The sequence below is a fragment of the Gadus macrocephalus genome, chromosome 21 (genome assembly GCF_031168955.1).
Source record: "Gadus macrocephalus chromosome 21, ASM3116895v1".
Taxonomy (NCBI): domain Eukaryota; kingdom Metazoa; phylum Chordata; class Actinopteri; order Gadiformes; family Gadidae; genus Gadus; species Gadus macrocephalus.
The window spans coordinates 8,564,943-8,582,335 of NC_082402.1; the positions used below are offsets into that span (position 1 = coordinate 8,564,943).

The window sequence follows — 17,393 nt, forward strand, 5'->3', positions numbered from 1 at the left end:
TTACTATTCAGCTCCTGAGATCAGTGCAATGAATTGCAGGCATAGGCCTACTAAGAAGCATCATGTAAGCTCAACCCTAAAATATACTATATCACGCTTTCACTAGAAGGCATGTCCTAACCTTTAACTCAGGATTCAGGGAAAATACAAGGAAACTAGGACACACACACACACACACACACACACACACACACACACACACACACACACACACACACACACACACACACACATCATGCTCGTGTCATGGGATTTTGCACTGTCCTCTCAGATTTGAGTTGGTGCTGGTCTAACTCATTCATTTGATTATGAAAGAGGATATGAGCGTTCACATACAATGCTGGTATGTTATCTAGGTCATACTCAAACGCACTGTATGCATTGCTTGAACGCGTAACCAGGAAACATACCATCATAGACTGCTAATCTGGATTGCAAAATGTTCTAGATAATATTGACAACTAATTTCCGAAGCTTCCAACTGTCTAACAAGTTAACAAAATTATTATTATGGGATGGAAGTGACAACAAATTAAGCAATAGTTCAGTTTAAGGATTACTCATGGAGTTTTAAGTCATGTTTGGTCCAAGGAGAATTTTTCTCTCTCTCTCTCTCTCTCTCTCTCTCTCTCTCTCTCTCTCTCTCTCTCTCTCCCTTCTTTGTGGGGGCCGTTCTCCTGTGTTGTTGAAGTCCAGGTATGCGGGCGAATCTTGCACCTCACAATTTCTAACGGCCACACACGCCGACGATACAGCCTCTTCTAACAGACGTGTCACATTTACTACAGAGACGAGACAATGCGCCTGAGAAAAACACAGGCCGGGCAACGCTTATTGTAGGCCTAGCGTGCTCAGCTTGGAAGAAAACAAACAGTTGCATAAACATTATCAATTCATGTCTCCATCGTTTGAATAATGATGAATGTAATTACATACATTTAATTATATAGGATTTCACAACTGGTGGCGGAAGTTTTAAATTCACCTTGTTGGACAAAAAGTGAGTGTGTTTGTTTGTTTGAAGCCAAATCACCATTGATGGTAGGTTGACACCCCATAATACTCTTTCAACAGCCCTATATACTATATTTGCGTGTGGTTGCATGCATATCTAAGTAAGTGCATAAGTGTGTGTTTGCGTGCATGTGTGCATGTGTGTGTGTGTGTGTGTGTGTGTGTATAATATAATAATATTATATTAATTTTGCATTCAGTTCCGCCACCCAGCTCGCATTTAGAACCAAGATGGAATCACGATGGCCTCTAGGTGAATAAGGTCCATTCCAAGATTGTTCAAAACATTCCCAGTACCAGACACAAACCACACAAACCAAATTTAGACCATGTGATGCCATGACCTCCCATTGAGGTGCCTCTGGTGGAGCTGGTTGCCACGGAGACGAGTTCTTACCACAAGTCACTGAAGTGCGCCGTGGCAGGGTGAGCACTTGATTAGCCGCTTACCCCAAGGCTGTCTGTTTGGTGTGAAGGGAGAGAGAGAGAGAGAGAGAGAGAGAGAGAGAGAGAGAGAGAGAGATAGCGAGAGAGAGAGAGCTGAAGAATGGGAGAAAGTGGGCAGTGACACTGTCTTGGGAGTTTGACCCCGAACCCAAAGGTACTTGGTTCAATCCCCTATAATGCAACAAACTGTCTAACCGGACGGCATCCTTGAGCAAGATGCTACCACATTCCTGATCCATAATGACCTGTATCTCTATTCAGCATAAACTAAATGATGGCTGTAGTAGAAACAACATTCTAAATTAAAAATATTTTTTTGTTGTTCGTCGTACACACCTTACAGAACAACAAGTAGAAGTCATGAATTGCCATGAAGTAGTTGAATACGCAACATTGGTCTGGCCTTGATCCGTCTGAAGCCTTATTTTAATAATGTTAAATTGCCAGGACCAAGACATGCTTTGAGGCTTTATTCAGAGAATATGTTTTTGCCTTACCTTCAACCAGATTCGGTAATGGGCGTTCTCTAATGTGAGTACAACAATTTGTTTTTAAAACTAGAACGTTTTTTACTACTACAGCGATTATCTAGCTTGTACCAAATAGAGATACAGAGGAAGAGTGTCAATCTGATGGGCCAGACTCTTTTCAGACTTTTTTTTTAAACGTGATATATGACAATATTTGGGAGTCAATTGGTGCCAAATCACTGCCAACGCATAAGTGCATATCTGAATGGTCTCAAGAGGTGCAGACTATAACTGGGACGTATTAAAGTTCTGATTCTTATTCTGGTGGTCGGTCGGTAAAGGGCCGAAGGGACAAAGCGAACAAAGATGGCGGGCAGGAAGAGGAACCGGTCTCTTAGTATAGACTTCTCCATTGGGAGCAAGTAGTTAAAGTAAGCAAGACCGGAAACAGGAAGTGAAGAGATGGGATGAGATGGAAGGAAATATTATTGTATGTGGCTTGAGAATGGAGTGCCCCTGTACATAGAGGGTATTTTTAGGCCAGTCACAGAGTGAGAGGAGAAAACAGGGGAAACAGGAAGTGATGTTGTGGCAAAATAGTGAAAAGGAAGGAGGATGTTGAACCCCCGATCATCCAGGCCATGATGATGTCACTTCCTGGTTGATACCGAGAAAAGGGTTACCTCTTGTGTCATGGAAGAAAAAAATAATAAAAGAAACAGGTTTATGAAAAGTGGCTCATGGGTAATGGGTGAACGCATGTTAACAATACATCCACCCTGTTGTATGACACTCCTTAGACCCGCCTTTGCTCAAGTGGGTGTGTGGATTTGGGTGTGTGTGTGTGTGTGTGTGTGTGTGTGTGTGTGTGTGTGTGTGTGTGTGTGTGTGTGTGTGTGTGTGTGTGTGTGTGCTGAAAGAGGACCCTTGTGAAGAAGGAATGTCCCTCAACTCGTTTTTGTAACATTTTAGCTGCTTTCTCTCTCTTTATCTCTTTACCCTCTCTATTACTTTCCCTCCCTCTCTTTCTCTCACACATAACCGACCAACCATACACAAACACACACACGCACACAGACACACACCAACACCCACAAATGCATACGTACACAGTCACGTTAAAGATACACACCTCACACACACACACACACACGCGCACAGACACGCGCACACACACACACACACACACACACAAGAATAGTGTGATATTGAGACAACCTGCAATGGAAAACCATCGAGTAGGTGGAAGCTACAGCTTTATCATCGTGAATACACAGGCACACACACACACACAGACACACAGTAGTCCCTCCTGCCCCCACACCATCACTCCTCCTCCTCCACACACGGGATAGAGGAGGAGGGAGAGAGCGAGCCTAGGCCCTCATTACGCAACAGGTGGGCGACAACTACCCACAATCCTCTCCTTCAGGGTAGTGCAGCTCCTCGGGGGCTCCATGCAAGCTGGTGGTTTAAAGGAGCAGGAACGCCGGGGCTGTGCTCCCATTGTGTTGATGTCTAATGATTATTATTAGGGCTTCCTGGTTATGATGGTGATGAATATTAAGTACTGGGTAAGTAGACAGGGGAGGAAGAGCCAGGGAGAAAAGGAGAGCAAGAGTGTGTGTGTGTGTGTGTGTGTGTGTGTGTGTGTGTGTGTGTGTGTGTGTGTGTGTGTGCGAGAGAAAAAGCGCGAGAAACTGAGAGAGTATGTGTGTGTGTTTGTGTGTGTGTGTGTGTGTTTGTGTGAGACGGAGAGAGAGTACGAGCAGGCATCGCATGATGCTGTTTCTTCTTCAGCCATGTGCTTATTTCAAAGCATGAGGCAGTTTAACAATATCTCAATAGAAGTACACCCACTCTTCTTAATAATACACACATCTCACTCTTATCATCCACTCACCCTGCTCTGCTACCCCCTCACATGGTACTCTCCTCTTCTCTCCTTTCCTCTCCTCTCCTCTCCTCCCCCACCCTTCACTCCTGTCCTCTCCTCTCTCTCCTCAGCTCTCCTCTGCTCTCCTCTCCTCTCTCTCATCAGCGCTCCTCTGCTCTCCTCTGCTTTCCTCTCCTCTCCTCTCTCTCATCAGTGCTTCTTTGCTCTCATTTCCTGTCCTCTCCTCTCTTCTGCTCTCCTCTCCTTTGCTGTCCTTTGCTGTCCTCTCTGCTCTGCACTCCCCTCCCCTCCCCTCCCCTAGCCTTTCCTCCCCTCTCAGTCAGATAGGAACTTGAAGCGACGACGACTCTGGGCACGGCCACAGAGTATGCAAATTAAGCTGCACAAAAGGCAGTAGTACAGAGGCATGAAGCAACTCCTCCCTCGACTTTTAAAATGCATTCATTTCCAAGGAAGATCAGTGGACGAATGTGGTGCCGCTGTTGATCCTATCGCCACAGCCGTAGACGTAGTCCTGGCCTTAGCCATCGAGTCCCTGAAGTCTTGGGATTAAGAGGAAGGGAGAGATTAGGGTTGAATTTGATTCAGAGGATCCTGAACAGTGGATGCAGGATGAGTTCAACAGCATAGGACAGATGGTGGAGGCCGAAGGAGGCAGGTGGTGTTGGCCGTAACATCTTGGACTCACACACACTCGTACGTATGCACACAAGCACGCACGCATGCACACACGGACACACACACACACACACATACATGCACACATGCACACAAAGACACACTTACACACATGTGCATGCACATATATATGCATGCAACAACACGCAAACACACACACACACACATAACACACACACACACACCACTGCGCCGAAGGTCGACTACACTCTCCTGTTTGTGAGGGAAAGAAGACAAGATTAGGTTAATTTTGTTTTAGAAAAGGTGGAGGTGAGGCATGGTGACGGTGAATAATTTTTTTGTTGTGTCCCCCCGGTGGAGCCCCTTCCAGTCACGGTGACGTCTAGATTTTAGCTGGCTCAGCTAATGCTAATGCAGGCCATAGCACTGTCCTCCACATGGCTTTCATCCGATCTGCTAATTAACAAAACACATGCACGCACACACACACACACACATAGATACATGCACACTTGAACACACTTGTAAATATCAGCGGTGCATTTGGTCCCGTTACCTAGCAACACTGACGTAAAATGAATGTGCCGTTGATGCCGAATGCAAATATTCTCGTACTAAACGTTGTTTGCCGAACACTCAATAATCAGGACCACTCTCTTTTTTATTTGTGTGTGCGTGTGATAAGGAAAATCATCTGAACATCTTTGAATCTGGACCATGTGTTCCTTGGTCTGCTCCAGGCTATAAGCTAGGCTACAGTACAGCTAACCTCCTATCTACTGCTGTACTAAGATACATGCATGTGTTAACTGTGGTGTCCAATGAGTATGCTTGTTCTTGGGTGATGCCAAGCTGCGGGACGGGTATCCAACTGACAACCCCATTATTGGAAAACAAATGTAGTAGCTACACCAGATGGCCACAGTCATCGCAAACACTTACACCTGTTTTCACTCGACTTTTACATGGATGACTAGATTAGATTTTTTGAAGTGGAGATGATACAGCGACCAGCACCATGGCGTCTCACTTGCACTTGAACTTACTCTCTCTCTGCTCTGTCTCTGTCTCAATCTGTCTCTGTCTCAATCTGTCTCTCTGTCTCTCTGTCTCTCTGTCTCTCTCTCTCTCTCTCTCTCTCTCTCTCTCTCTTAGCCTTTATCGCTATCTCTCTTTCCCTTACCCTTTACCTCTCTCTCACACTCATCATCAGTCCTCTAGAATGGCATTCTCTCTTACATTATCTAGGAAATGTATTTGAAAAGGAAATAAAAAATAGGGGGGAATTAAAAACACATTGGAACTTTTCCAGATGGTTCCAGACATGGTTTGGCCAGGCACAAGAGAAAGAGAGAGAGAGTGAATGAGAGCGAGACAGAGAGAAAGCGAGACATGACAGGGCAAGTCAGAGAGAAGGTCGATAAATGACAGAGAGAGAGAACGTCATCAAGGCTCCCCTTTTCTTTATGCCGACCAGAACTAAAGCTAATGGCATCGGGTCCATTGGCAGCTCGACTTCTCGCTGCTGCTGTTGAAGGTGCTATTTGTTCCCTCTCTGCCCCTTTATTACCACAAAGGGAAGACACACAGGAAACAGACTCAGAGTGGGTAGTGGGGAGGTGTGAGGACACGCCGCAGGGAATTACTCTTATTGATTAGCTTTCATCGCCCAGTGTTTATTTGAGTGCATGCATGCGTGTGTGTGTGTGTGTGTGTGTGTGTGTGTGTGTGTGTGTGTGTGTGTGTGTGTGTGTGTGTGTGCGTGTGCGTGTGTTTGTGTGTGTGCTTGTGAGTGTGTTTCCTTTGTTGTGTGTTATCTCTAAGGACAAACAGGAACATTTTGGGTGAAATGGAAAAGCACACATATACACTATGTGTACATCTAAATCTAAGCATGTAAATATAATCACCACAAAACACACAAGTGGCACACAGGGCCCTTTCAAATTTGAATGGCAAAGACACACACATGCAATCAATTGATTGAGGAAAGGGTGTGAACTTTTCCATGTCTCTATAGAAGGTGTCCACTATTTGGATGTGGATGTTTGTTTGTGTGGGTGTGTATATTGCTGTGATATATCTAAATCAACTCCACATATTTTACTTTCAACTCAAATATTCTGAGAAATGGAGGGGCAAAACCTCTTATTTTTCATTTACATTTGTTGGAGAGCTGGTTTTAGTAGACAAGCTTGTTTACGGTCCATTCACCTTACCGACCTAGACGAAAGCCCGGGGCCCTCGGGGTGTTACAGTGTCCTCACCTGCTGCATCCTGTCCAGGCCTGAGCTGAGGAATCCTCTGGAACTCAGCTGCGTTTCCCACTTGAAGGTCACAAAATGGCTGACAGAAGAGCGACAATAGAGACATTGCAGGAGTTTGTGTGTGTGTGCGTGTGTGCGTGCGTGTGTATGTGTAGGTGTGTGTATATTAGCATGACATTTTGTTTTAGCATTATAAAATTACGTATGTATAATAATATAAAAACATACAGTCTCCTTGAAGTGTAATATATTAGAGAGTTTATTTCAACAAATCTATTCAGACACAATCAGAACTGTGAAGCATGATAAAACACAGAAATCACACTGTATATCTGATGTGTCACATGACCACAGAGAGGCAAGGACAAGATGGATTCTCCGACTGTATGATGTCATGTTTAATGAGCACGTCTGCAGGAATAGAGAGTTGCGGGTCGTCCACGGTTACCATGGCGACCCAGGTTTCACTTCCTGGATGTGAATACATGCAAAGGTTGGAGTGTTGCTGTGTAAAACATTCATCTGATAATGTTTAACGGGTATATCAGAGAGAGAGCGAGAGTGACAGACAGACAGACATGCAGACAGACCCTAACCCTAAACAAATAAAATCTCTTGTTATAGAAATGTAATGTACTGTGATGTTACCTAATAGATAGAGATAGAAGAGAGACATAAACAGATTAAAATCGAAGAGGGAGAGCGAGAAATAAATAAAAAGTGAGACATTAATTACATATGACCTCACCACAGAAGCATATCTGCCCCGGGCGGAGGAATATAACCAAAACTATTTGATTCAAATTGTCTTGAGTATGGCTCTGTTTATTTTTAGTATTTGATTCTTGTTTGCATTGTTATTTTTAACGTTGATATTAAAGTGGTTCACTTTAAACAAAATCTAAATATTATTTGGGAGTATGTTTATTGCCCTCTGTTGGCAGAACGTAAGAAAACCATTGGAAGTTGTTCAGTTACTTTGCGTGAGTGGAAAATACATAAAAGCATTATTTACATTAAGATGATGTTGAATTAAACTTTAATATTCCAGTCTTATCTGAATCATAAAGTATAATCACATTTGAGGTTTAGGTAGGTGGATGCTAAAATCGGATTTAATCTGTTTGAATCAGAAAACTGCCTGTCGGACGAATTCAAATGAAACGCACACCGGAACAAGCGTCACAGTCATACGTCATATCTTTTCGACTCCTAAACAAACCAACGTGCTAGCTATTCTCATCATGGCTTCACTGGAGTGAAGATATTTCATAAGGCAGTTATTATAAAATAAAAATATATGACATGGACGAAGTCGAAACAGTGAGTTAACCCAACCGTGGTTTCCGTATTAATTGCATTTGTCAATATGCCTTAATGGAGCTTAAATATTTAGAATTGTAAGTAACAGTAATGGTTGTTTTCACATCTCTCAGGCGGGCTACGTTGTCCCATGTGCAGTGTGCTCGGCTGTAAACTGGGCTATTAGCGCTGATCTGAAATACTACTGCAAGTCCTGCCACAATGTTATTGATGTAAGTAGCTGTCATTCATGTGATGTTACTTCAACTGAAGTTGACAAAGGTTGTCTACTTCTATCCATCGATCAAAATCAATTGTGGATGTGTATTTTATAAGATAAATGGTTACATTACTAATTGTGTTGGGACAGCAGCACGCAATAAACCAAAATGTCAGCATACACGGACTAGAGAATAAACTCGCACTATATAAAAAAAATAAAACATAAAAATAACGGCAACTGCATCTCTGTTTGCAATACATTATGCATGTCCTGATAGTGTTTAATGTACCATTATCTGTTCAAAAACTCATCAGAAAACAGCTGAAGTGGCCGACCACACATTCTTGGACTATGCCAACAGAATCACAGACCTTAGCTCTTTTAGGCAACGACGGGTTGTTGGTTAGTAAACATCACTAGAAAACAAACTTTACATGACTGTCTGAAGAGTCGGTACCTTATCGTGTGTGTGTGTGTTTGTGCGTCCTCCAGAGTACGGGCGGAAGTGGAAAGTGTGTGAAGGTTTCCAGTTCATCCTGAAACACCAGGCAGAAGCTCTGATCCTCCTGGGAGTGCACTCACAATTCAAGGTCAGACAGACGCACATGCACACCTTCTAACACACATCCTTCACAGAGGAGCCATATTAACGTAGACAACCACAGCACACCCTGTGTGTGTGTGCTCTTTCGTCTTACCAACGTACATGTGTGTGTGTGTGTGTGTGTGTGTGTGTGTGTGTGTGTGTGTGTGTGTGTGTGTGTGTGTGTGTGTGTGTGTGTTTCACTGCGGGCCCTGCAGGACGACGTGCTGTGCCAGCTGTGGAGGCTGTACCTCCAGAAGAGCCGGCAAGCCTACACCAAGAACCCTCTGAGCTCTAAAGTCCCCCCTGGGGCCAGAGACACGGACACCGACCCCTCAGATAATGACACAGGGGCCTCATCAGCCGCTTCTACAGGGGCCCCATCAGCCACTCCCCCAGGGGCCTCATCAGCCACTCCCCCAGGGGCCCCATCAGCCACTCCCCCAGGGGCCTCATCAGCCAATCCCACAGGGGCCTCATCAACTACTCCCACAGGGGCCTCATCAACTACTCCCACAGGGGCCTCATCAACTACTCCCACAGGGGCCTCATCAACTACTCCCACAGGGGCCTCATCAACTACTCCCACAGGGGCCTCATCAACTACTCCCACAGGGGCCTCATCAACTACTCCTACAGGGGCCTCATCAGCCACTGCCACAGGGGCCTCATCAGCCAATGAGAAGGAGGGAGAGTCCTCAGCCAATGAGAAGGAGGGAAGTCCCTCAGCCAACGAGACCGACGGTCAATCAGCCAAAGAGGTGGAGGGAGAGCCCTCAGCCAATGAGACCGAAGGCCAATCAGCCAATGAGATGGAGGGAAGTCCGGGGGGCCTGTCGGCTTTTGAGACGGACGGGGGTCCTTCAGCCAGCGACACAGAGGGCCGGCCCTCAGCCATATCCTCAACCAGTGGGGCCTCCAGTGATGAGGGTGAGTCCGAGGGTTTGATTCCCCACTAAAGCTAAAGGTCAAATTTGTGAAACGTAAAATAAATTAACTGCATGAGGAAATAAAACATGAAATGGAACGAGCAAATAATTAGAAACCGTGACGTGTGAAAGATCAAATATAGTTCCGGAATAAAATAGTAGACCATAAATTATTTTGAAGATAAAATGAATAAATATAGGGGTCGGTTGTCTTGTAACCGAAAGGTTGCTAGTTCAATCCCCAGCTCCTCCTAGCTAGGTGTCGATGTGTCCCTGAGACACTTAACCCTAACTGCTCCTGACGAGCTGGCTGTCGCCTTACATGGTTAACTCTGCCGTCGGTGTGTCAATGTGTGTATAACTGATGTAAGTCGCTTTGGATAAAAGCGTCCGCCTAATGCCCTAATTGTAATTGTAAATATATCAAGTATAATACATGAGATTAGAGTAAAAATAAGCACCCAGAGCACAGATTCCTATTCATATTTGTTGCGTGACTCAAACGAGAACAATAGTCTAGAGCTTGGGCCAGTTGTTCAGTGATCGACCATGACTGGGGACGAAGGATGATTCCTGTCACGCTAATTTATTATGGAAATGAAACTCTTCACAGCTATGATCAGAACGATGTTGACGGGCAACGTTAGATAAGGACTTCCCTCTTCACTCACATACTTATGCTTTATTTCCAAAAAGAATATTGCACACAACAAAAAAAAGCAGTTTTGAAGATCGGTACAGTAACCTCAACCGGTTTTTGTTTAGAGAATGTTTGAGTCCGGTAATATTTTCCATTAAAGGAGAGTTCCACTTTTTATGTGTATCCGCTCAATTAAAGTTCTTAAAATAAAAATCGGGATCTGCAAAAATCGAAAGGTCCGAAATCTGAGTTGATCAGGAAAATTTGATAAAATCGATGGACCTCTTGCGTATATTGTTTTAATGTGACAATATTCAACAATCGTGTGTGTGTGTGTGTGTGTGTGTGTGTGTGTGTGTGTGTGTGTGTGTGTGTGTGTGTGTGTGTGTGTGTGTGTGTGTGTGTGTGTGTGTGTGTGTGTGTGTGTGTGTGTGTGTGTGTGTGTGTGTGTGTGTGTGTGTTCTCTCTGTGTGCTCTCTCTGTGTGCTCCGTGCAGACCGGCCCAAGCGCCACAAGGTGTACCCCTCGGGCTCCGAGGACTCGGGGACCTACCTGTCCCTGCGCCTGAGGCGCGCCAACGGGCTGATGAGCATGAACAAGACCCTGGCCCTGCTCTACCTGGGCCTGCTGTGGTGCCGCGAGGCCCTCACCCTGGCGGACCTGCTCAGGTAGCACGCACACAGAGGCGGGGACAGGCAGGGTGCACAAAGACTCGCACACACGTGTACAGTGCACACACGCAGGGCACGAAACACGTGTAGTTCACATGTACTGATGCACACACTTACACACACGGTACACATAGACTCACACACACACAAATACGCAGTACACGTTGACTCACACACACATATTTACACAATACACATGCATGCAAAACACGCATTCTCACATATATACACCGTACACAAATACATAGACACACATACACAGCACACAAATATTTTTATTTTTAATTTTTTTAGCACTTTGGTCAACTGTTGTTTTTTAAATGTGCTTTACAAATACATTTACGTTACTTTCCAAATACACGGACACACTCACTTTTTCAGATTTCACATTTACACACACACAAACAGAGTACACATTGACACATGCACAGTATACATATATACAGTAGGACACAAAGACACTCACACATGAACATGACATAAACGCTCGACTAGACAGACAATATTTAGACCTCAAATAAGTGTATGTGTTCTCCAGACATGGTTTATTAAAGGTTGCATTTCCACCAGTGCAATGATTTTGACTTGTGTGTTTTTTTTAGAACGTTTTTTCACTCACATCTGGTGGCCCTTGTCAACACATGACAAAGCTCACCCTCACACATACTGTTTCCCCCAGGCTGGTCAGGGAGGGACACCTGCCCTTCATCAACGCCTTTGAGTGTTTACCCGAGGAGATGAAGCTGTTTGGCCGCGACCTGCCTGTCTTCAGAGTCCAGGTGAGGTCACATGATCAGCTCCTCCACCAATCACAGTCAAGAGTTGTATTGCTATAAGTAGGTTGCACCCGTAGAAGGCATGTCTGTTGATGCTGGTGCACAGCCTGGTGGCCCAACACACTGTCACACCGACCGTGTCGTCGAGACACCTCCTCCAGGTACCCCAGGTTCGATTCCCCAGGTGTCGTTCCCTATCTCCCTCAACAGGCTCTCCTGTCTCTCTTCACCCCCGTCCATGAAGGCCCACCCCTACCTACTCATTAATATAAATGTCTGTTCTGGATAGAGATGTCAGTTGGAAGCTGACCAATCCCTGACCAAGGGATTACTAACCATGGTCTTTATTTATTTTTACAGTCTCTATATAGTATCAGTATCATATTACAGAGTCCTTTTTATATAGTGTGTGTGTGTGTGTGTGTGTGTGTGTGTGTGTGTGTGTGTGTGTGTGTGTGTGTGTGTGCGTGTGCGTGTGCGTGCCTCCAGTCCATCCCCTCCTACCGCACGGTGCACCAGGAGGCGTGTGGCCTGGCGGTGTACATGAAGCTGCCCTCCTTCCCCCCCGTGGACCTCAAGTGTCTGCAGCACCCCACCCTGCTCACCATGCGCTACCTGCTGCTCCTCAACCTGCCAGGTGGGGGCGCCCCCGCACGCAGAAACACATACAGGCAGACACACACAGGAAGACACACTAATGCACGCAGGCAGACATACGCATGCAGGCAGACACAGCATACATACGCTTTTGCAGACAAAAATAATAATAGTAATTGATTGATTGAAAAACAAAAATTGTCATCGAGAAAATAATGATTTTACACAAAATAGAAAGCATAATTAGATACATAAATGACAACATTTTCAAAAAGGAGTTGGAAGAAGTAACATATTTATATAAATTTGAAATAGTATATCTCTAATGTATTCAGTTTGACCTTTTTTATGCAATTCAGAATGAAATAAATAATAATGACTATTCGTTGATACTTCCTGTTTTGAATGGTGTTCCCCCCCCCCCCCCCCCCGGTGAAGCCCTATCTAACGGCCGTCTGTCGCCCGCCTCAGATCAGCTCCACCCCTGGGTGTGCCGGGTCATCACCCTGGTGGGTCTGGACCAGGGGTCTGCCCTGACCTTTGACCCCACAGCCAGGTCGCGCCTCCCCTACTACGACGTGCAGGCGGCGGCGCTCATCGTGGTCACCCTGAAGATGGTGTTTGGCGTGGACGACCGCAGCGAATGGTAAGCCCCGCCCCCTCTGTTCTGTCACTCAGGGACGAGAGTGACGAGACCAGACCTTGTTGTTTTAAAAGTACAGAACGGTCACTTTTCTCATTGTGATCCTCATGAGGTCCGTTTGAATTTAGACTTCAACTCACAAGCTTGAAACTAGTTTGAATCCCAGTGTGATCCTGACTCATGTGTAGGATTCAGGCCAACACCCGGGAACAGGGAGAAGCCTTTTAGGGTTGACCGACACCGCTCACTGTAACTGTACTATTTCATTTGTTTGGCGACGTTACCAAAATGCGCATAAAGTAATGCCCTACTTGGCCAAGGCTCTCTTGATAAATAGATTTGTTGTCTCAAGGGACTAACCTGGAAAAATAAGTACAACTATAATAATAAAAGAAAAAGCTAATATATCACTTGACTTTTTCTTTACCTTTACTTAGAATCAAGATGACGATGTGATTAATGTGTTGTTTATTGTTGTATAGTTTATAACATGCCCTGTGTGTGTGTGTGTGTGTTCTCTCAGGGATTTGTCCAATGGAGCATCTGCTAAGAACAAAGACGATCCAGGTATGTCTCCCTCTATCTGTGCCTCTCACTCATTCACTCTCACGGCCTGTCTGTCGCACACTTAACTCACTCACTCACTCACTGTCTATCTTGGTGATATTGTGCTGTTAACAGCCACCGTTGCCTGACACTGGGTGCAGAATGAAGTTCAACAAGAGTACAGATATCACGGATGAGTTTCCTTTGTGGCCCAGAAATCCTATTCTTTCTTACCCTGGGAGATACAGCCAGTGGGTTTTTGTTGTTCACCAATCCTTCCTCCTTTGCGAGTGTGATGTACCGGTACGCTCATGACATCTGAGATCTCCTCACGGCGAGGAATCCTGTCCGCGCTGTCGGACCTCATTCCATCTCCGTGACACACCTGTCAATTTACCTGAGAACATGCCTCCATTCTCAGCGGGTGCCGGGATGAGCCTTCAGACAGACGCCTGTTCAGGAGCTCTTGGGCACACGCTCCATTAGATTTGCCGTGTTTGATTTGCAGAAAAGCAAAGAAATTGTTTCATAATGATCGTCTTGTCTCTTTTTTACACACACACACACACACACACACACACACACACACACACACACACACACACACACACACACACACACACACACACACACACACACCTCTCCTCCCCCCTACCCAGACCAGCGTAACTTCAGTATGAGGCGGTGGTACCGGCTGCTGCACGCGGCGCTGATCCGAGCCCGTCGGAGAGAGGAGGACCGCACGGCCAGGTGGGTGCCCCCCCCCCCGCCTCGGCCCGGTCACATCAACCAGGTGTCACTCGTTTGATCTCACTCACCCTCATTGACATCCGAAGTGGGCGTGTCCACCCAGATGTACGATGGCATAGATCAGTCTATTGTACCAGGCAAGGTACGATATGCTGGTAGGTTGATCTGTCGTATGTCTGCAACATTTGATTCATGATTTCATTATAGGGTCACTTCCTGATTAGAGGTAAAATTTTCGAAAGACTTTACCAGTCAACCCTTTACAGATAAAAACACGCCTTTTAAATCCCTTGACAGGATGCAGTGGACAGCCCAGAAGCCCATTTACCCATCCTGGGAGAGGAAAGCCTCCTACATCAAAAAGAGACGTACGTTTACCCCTTTCATTCCTTCCTCATCCCCTGTCCAGGCAGGATTAACCCGGGGGCGGATATGTCATCCTGGGGTGAGTCTGCTGCCTTTCAGCAGTGTTTGGAAGCAAGAATGCTTTCAGTTTTTATCTACTGTCACAGAGCGCAAAGAATCTTTTTTTAGTAGAGTGTATGTAATGCAATACACATAAATTACGACACTACGCAACTTTATAGCTGCCTTCTCTAACTCGAATTTTGACGGCAGATAATGCTGAAAACCCACTGCGTTGCTTCTCCCACTTCTTGATTGATTCACCTCCATCCGCCTCATCTATGAAACCCTTCTCGTGACTTGTTTCAAAATGACGTCATTCAATTGAAATTAAACACAGCGTTTTATAAGCAATGTAACGCACGCAGCTCGGTCCTTTTCGTGAAATTAATCCCAATTCGTCTGAGACGGCTGAACCAGGCAACCTTTAGGAAACTTACTTTTTTGGCTACTGCCATTATCAACCTTGATGTAATACAACATAACTAGCTAGCTTTCCTCATGGTATCAGCTCCCGCTCGTCTGCTGATGAAATGGAAAAGGTGACGCTGGTAGACCCGTAAATTGTGCTCGCCCATGTGTGTGCTGTTAAAAACAATGTGCTGTTTGAGACTTAAAAATAATAATTTTTTGTACTAATTCAAAACACGAAATGATTTTGTGTTTACTAAATCACATAAATATATTGAAATACTTTGCAATATCTCGGCATGCCGGTGTGAGTGGCCTCACGACATGCAAATCCATTAACTAAACCAGCCGAGGTTACAGTAGAGCGCTATGAATGGCCGTCGTGCCTGACGCGTGCTGATCATGTAAACGACCGGCCGGTACGTCTCTGCGCTGCGTCGCGCTGCAGGGATGGTGGACCAGCTGCGGACGGCGTTCACCCGGCTCTCCGGCACCCCCGCGGAGCCCCGGCGCCGGCCCCCCTCCAGCTTCAGGTTCCGCTGGGGGGGGGAGGAGGGGGAGGCGGGCTGGGACGGCCCCAGCCTGAGCCACACGGTCCTGGACACCGTGGTGAAGAGACGGCGGGGCGGCGAGACCGCCGTCAACGAGGCCTACTGGCACCCGCCGCTGAAGAAGTGCCATTCCTGGTACTGCTCCCATGATGCATTGCTGTAACATCGCCAACACAAGCACGCATGCACGAACATGGCGCACGCACGCAGGCACACGTGCACACACACACACACACACATGGTACACACACACGGCATACACACACGGCTCACACACGGCACACACAAACACGGCTCACACATTTCAATTCAGGACTATTAAATCTAATCTAGACTTTCACACACTCAGAAAAACCTTTAACTTAATATTAAACTAAACGTATCTTATACCTATACTGGACCTATGATGACCATTTTGAGGCTAATAGATTAAACAAGTAACAAAGCTTATACCAAACTGAATGTCCTACCTAACATCTGGTCTATTGGTCATGAAGCAGCAGCTAGTGTTCATGACACCTTGCCCTCGGAGGCCAGCAGGTTAAGCCACGGTCATGGGTCAGTTTATTTGTTAACTGCTCTATGCAAACATCCTAACCAAGCATCAGTTAATGAGAAGGCAAGAGAAGAAAATATGATCCTTTATTAATCCAAAATTATTTTTGATTATAGTGGAATCATCGTTTAAAGAATGTCAATGATATGTAAATGGAGAGTTAATTATGTGTGAAAAAAACATTTCAGTACAATAGTGACATCAAGGCCAAGTGGAACATTCTTGCAGCTCATTCTGTGAATTCCTCCAGCCCTTTTTAAGTATTTCGGTAACCGTCCCTTGATGTTGACGTGTGACGGCGCCCCCCAAACTGGCTGGTCTTCTTGGTTATTAGACAACCGTTTAGACCGTTCCCCTCCGGGTTTGGAATTGCCTCCTCTCCTTACTCTTAATTGGTAAACCTTGAACCAACCCTCTCCCTAGCCCTAACCCCACGTGAATGCACAACGTCATAATGTGAAGGCGAGTAAGAAACCTAACGCTGTGGACGGGTGTCTCCTGGGCAGGGCCTGCAGGAGGCACTTTGAGGAGGACCGGGCCACGCTGCCCAAGATGTACTGCTGGCTCCTGGAGCTCGTCTCCTTCCTGCTGGGGGTGAAGCAGGCGCTGGTCCACGAGGAGGTGCTCCGGGCAGAGCGCCTCCTGCTCGGCAGAACGCAGAGCTCCTCCAAGAGCCGGGGCGGAGAGGAGGAGGAGGAGGAGGAGGAGAGGAGGAGGAGGAGGACGACGAGGAGAGGGGGGGGAACCAGAAAAACAGGAAGGGCCAACCTCAGCCCTGACCCAGGGAGAGGGAAACCCGCCTCACCTGGGAGCAGCAGAAAAAGGAAAGCTTGATGTGTGCCTTATTACCATAGGACAGTAACAACAGAAACAAACGCCATAGCACCACTGTTTTTTTGTTTTTGTTTTCTAAACCAATGTATTACAGGTCCATATGAGATTGTACAAACTTTTCTATATATAAAAAAAAAGTGTTTTTATTAACTAACCCTGACTGATAACCTGCTTTTCCAGAAACCGTCCATGCATCGGTAATTGCTTTCATCCGTCTATACAATTGTTCACATTGAAGTTAT

The 17,393-nt window shown here is 45.8% G+C and overlaps 1 protein-coding gene across 3 annotated transcripts; it reads left to right on the forward strand.

The window, feature by feature from the left end:
* Positions 1 to 7,913: 7,913 nt before the first annotated feature.
* taf1b (TATA box binding protein (Tbp)-associated factor, RNA polymerase I, B) lies at positions 7,914 to 17,305 on the forward strand. Of its 3 annotated transcripts, XM_060041128.1 has the most exons (15): positions 7,914 to 8,057; positions 8,171 to 8,269; positions 8,574 to 8,661; positions 8,752 to 8,849; positions 9,061 to 9,562; positions 9,614 to 9,772; positions 10,908 to 11,079; positions 11,762 to 11,861; positions 12,348 to 12,495; positions 12,927 to 13,101; positions 13,622 to 13,665; positions 14,304 to 14,394; positions 14,692 to 14,762; positions 15,659 to 15,896; positions 16,824 to 17,305. In XM_060041128.1, exons 1-15 carry the CDS (start codon positions 8,040 to 8,042, stop codon positions 17,149 to 17,151), a joined length of 2,331 nt encoding a protein of 776 aa, XP_059897111.1. In that variant the 5' UTR covers positions 7,914 to 8,039; the 3' UTR covers positions 17,152 to 17,305. The 3 variants fall into 3 exon arrangements, with proteins under 3 accessions (XP_059897111.1, XP_059897110.1, XP_059897112.1); XM_060041127.1 differs by having other exon boundaries at positions 9,061 to 9,772; XM_060041129.1 differs by lacking the exon at positions 15,659 to 15,896 and having other exon boundaries at positions 9,061 to 9,772; positions 16,824 to 17,038.
* Positions 17,306 to 17,393: the final 88 nt, after the last annotated feature.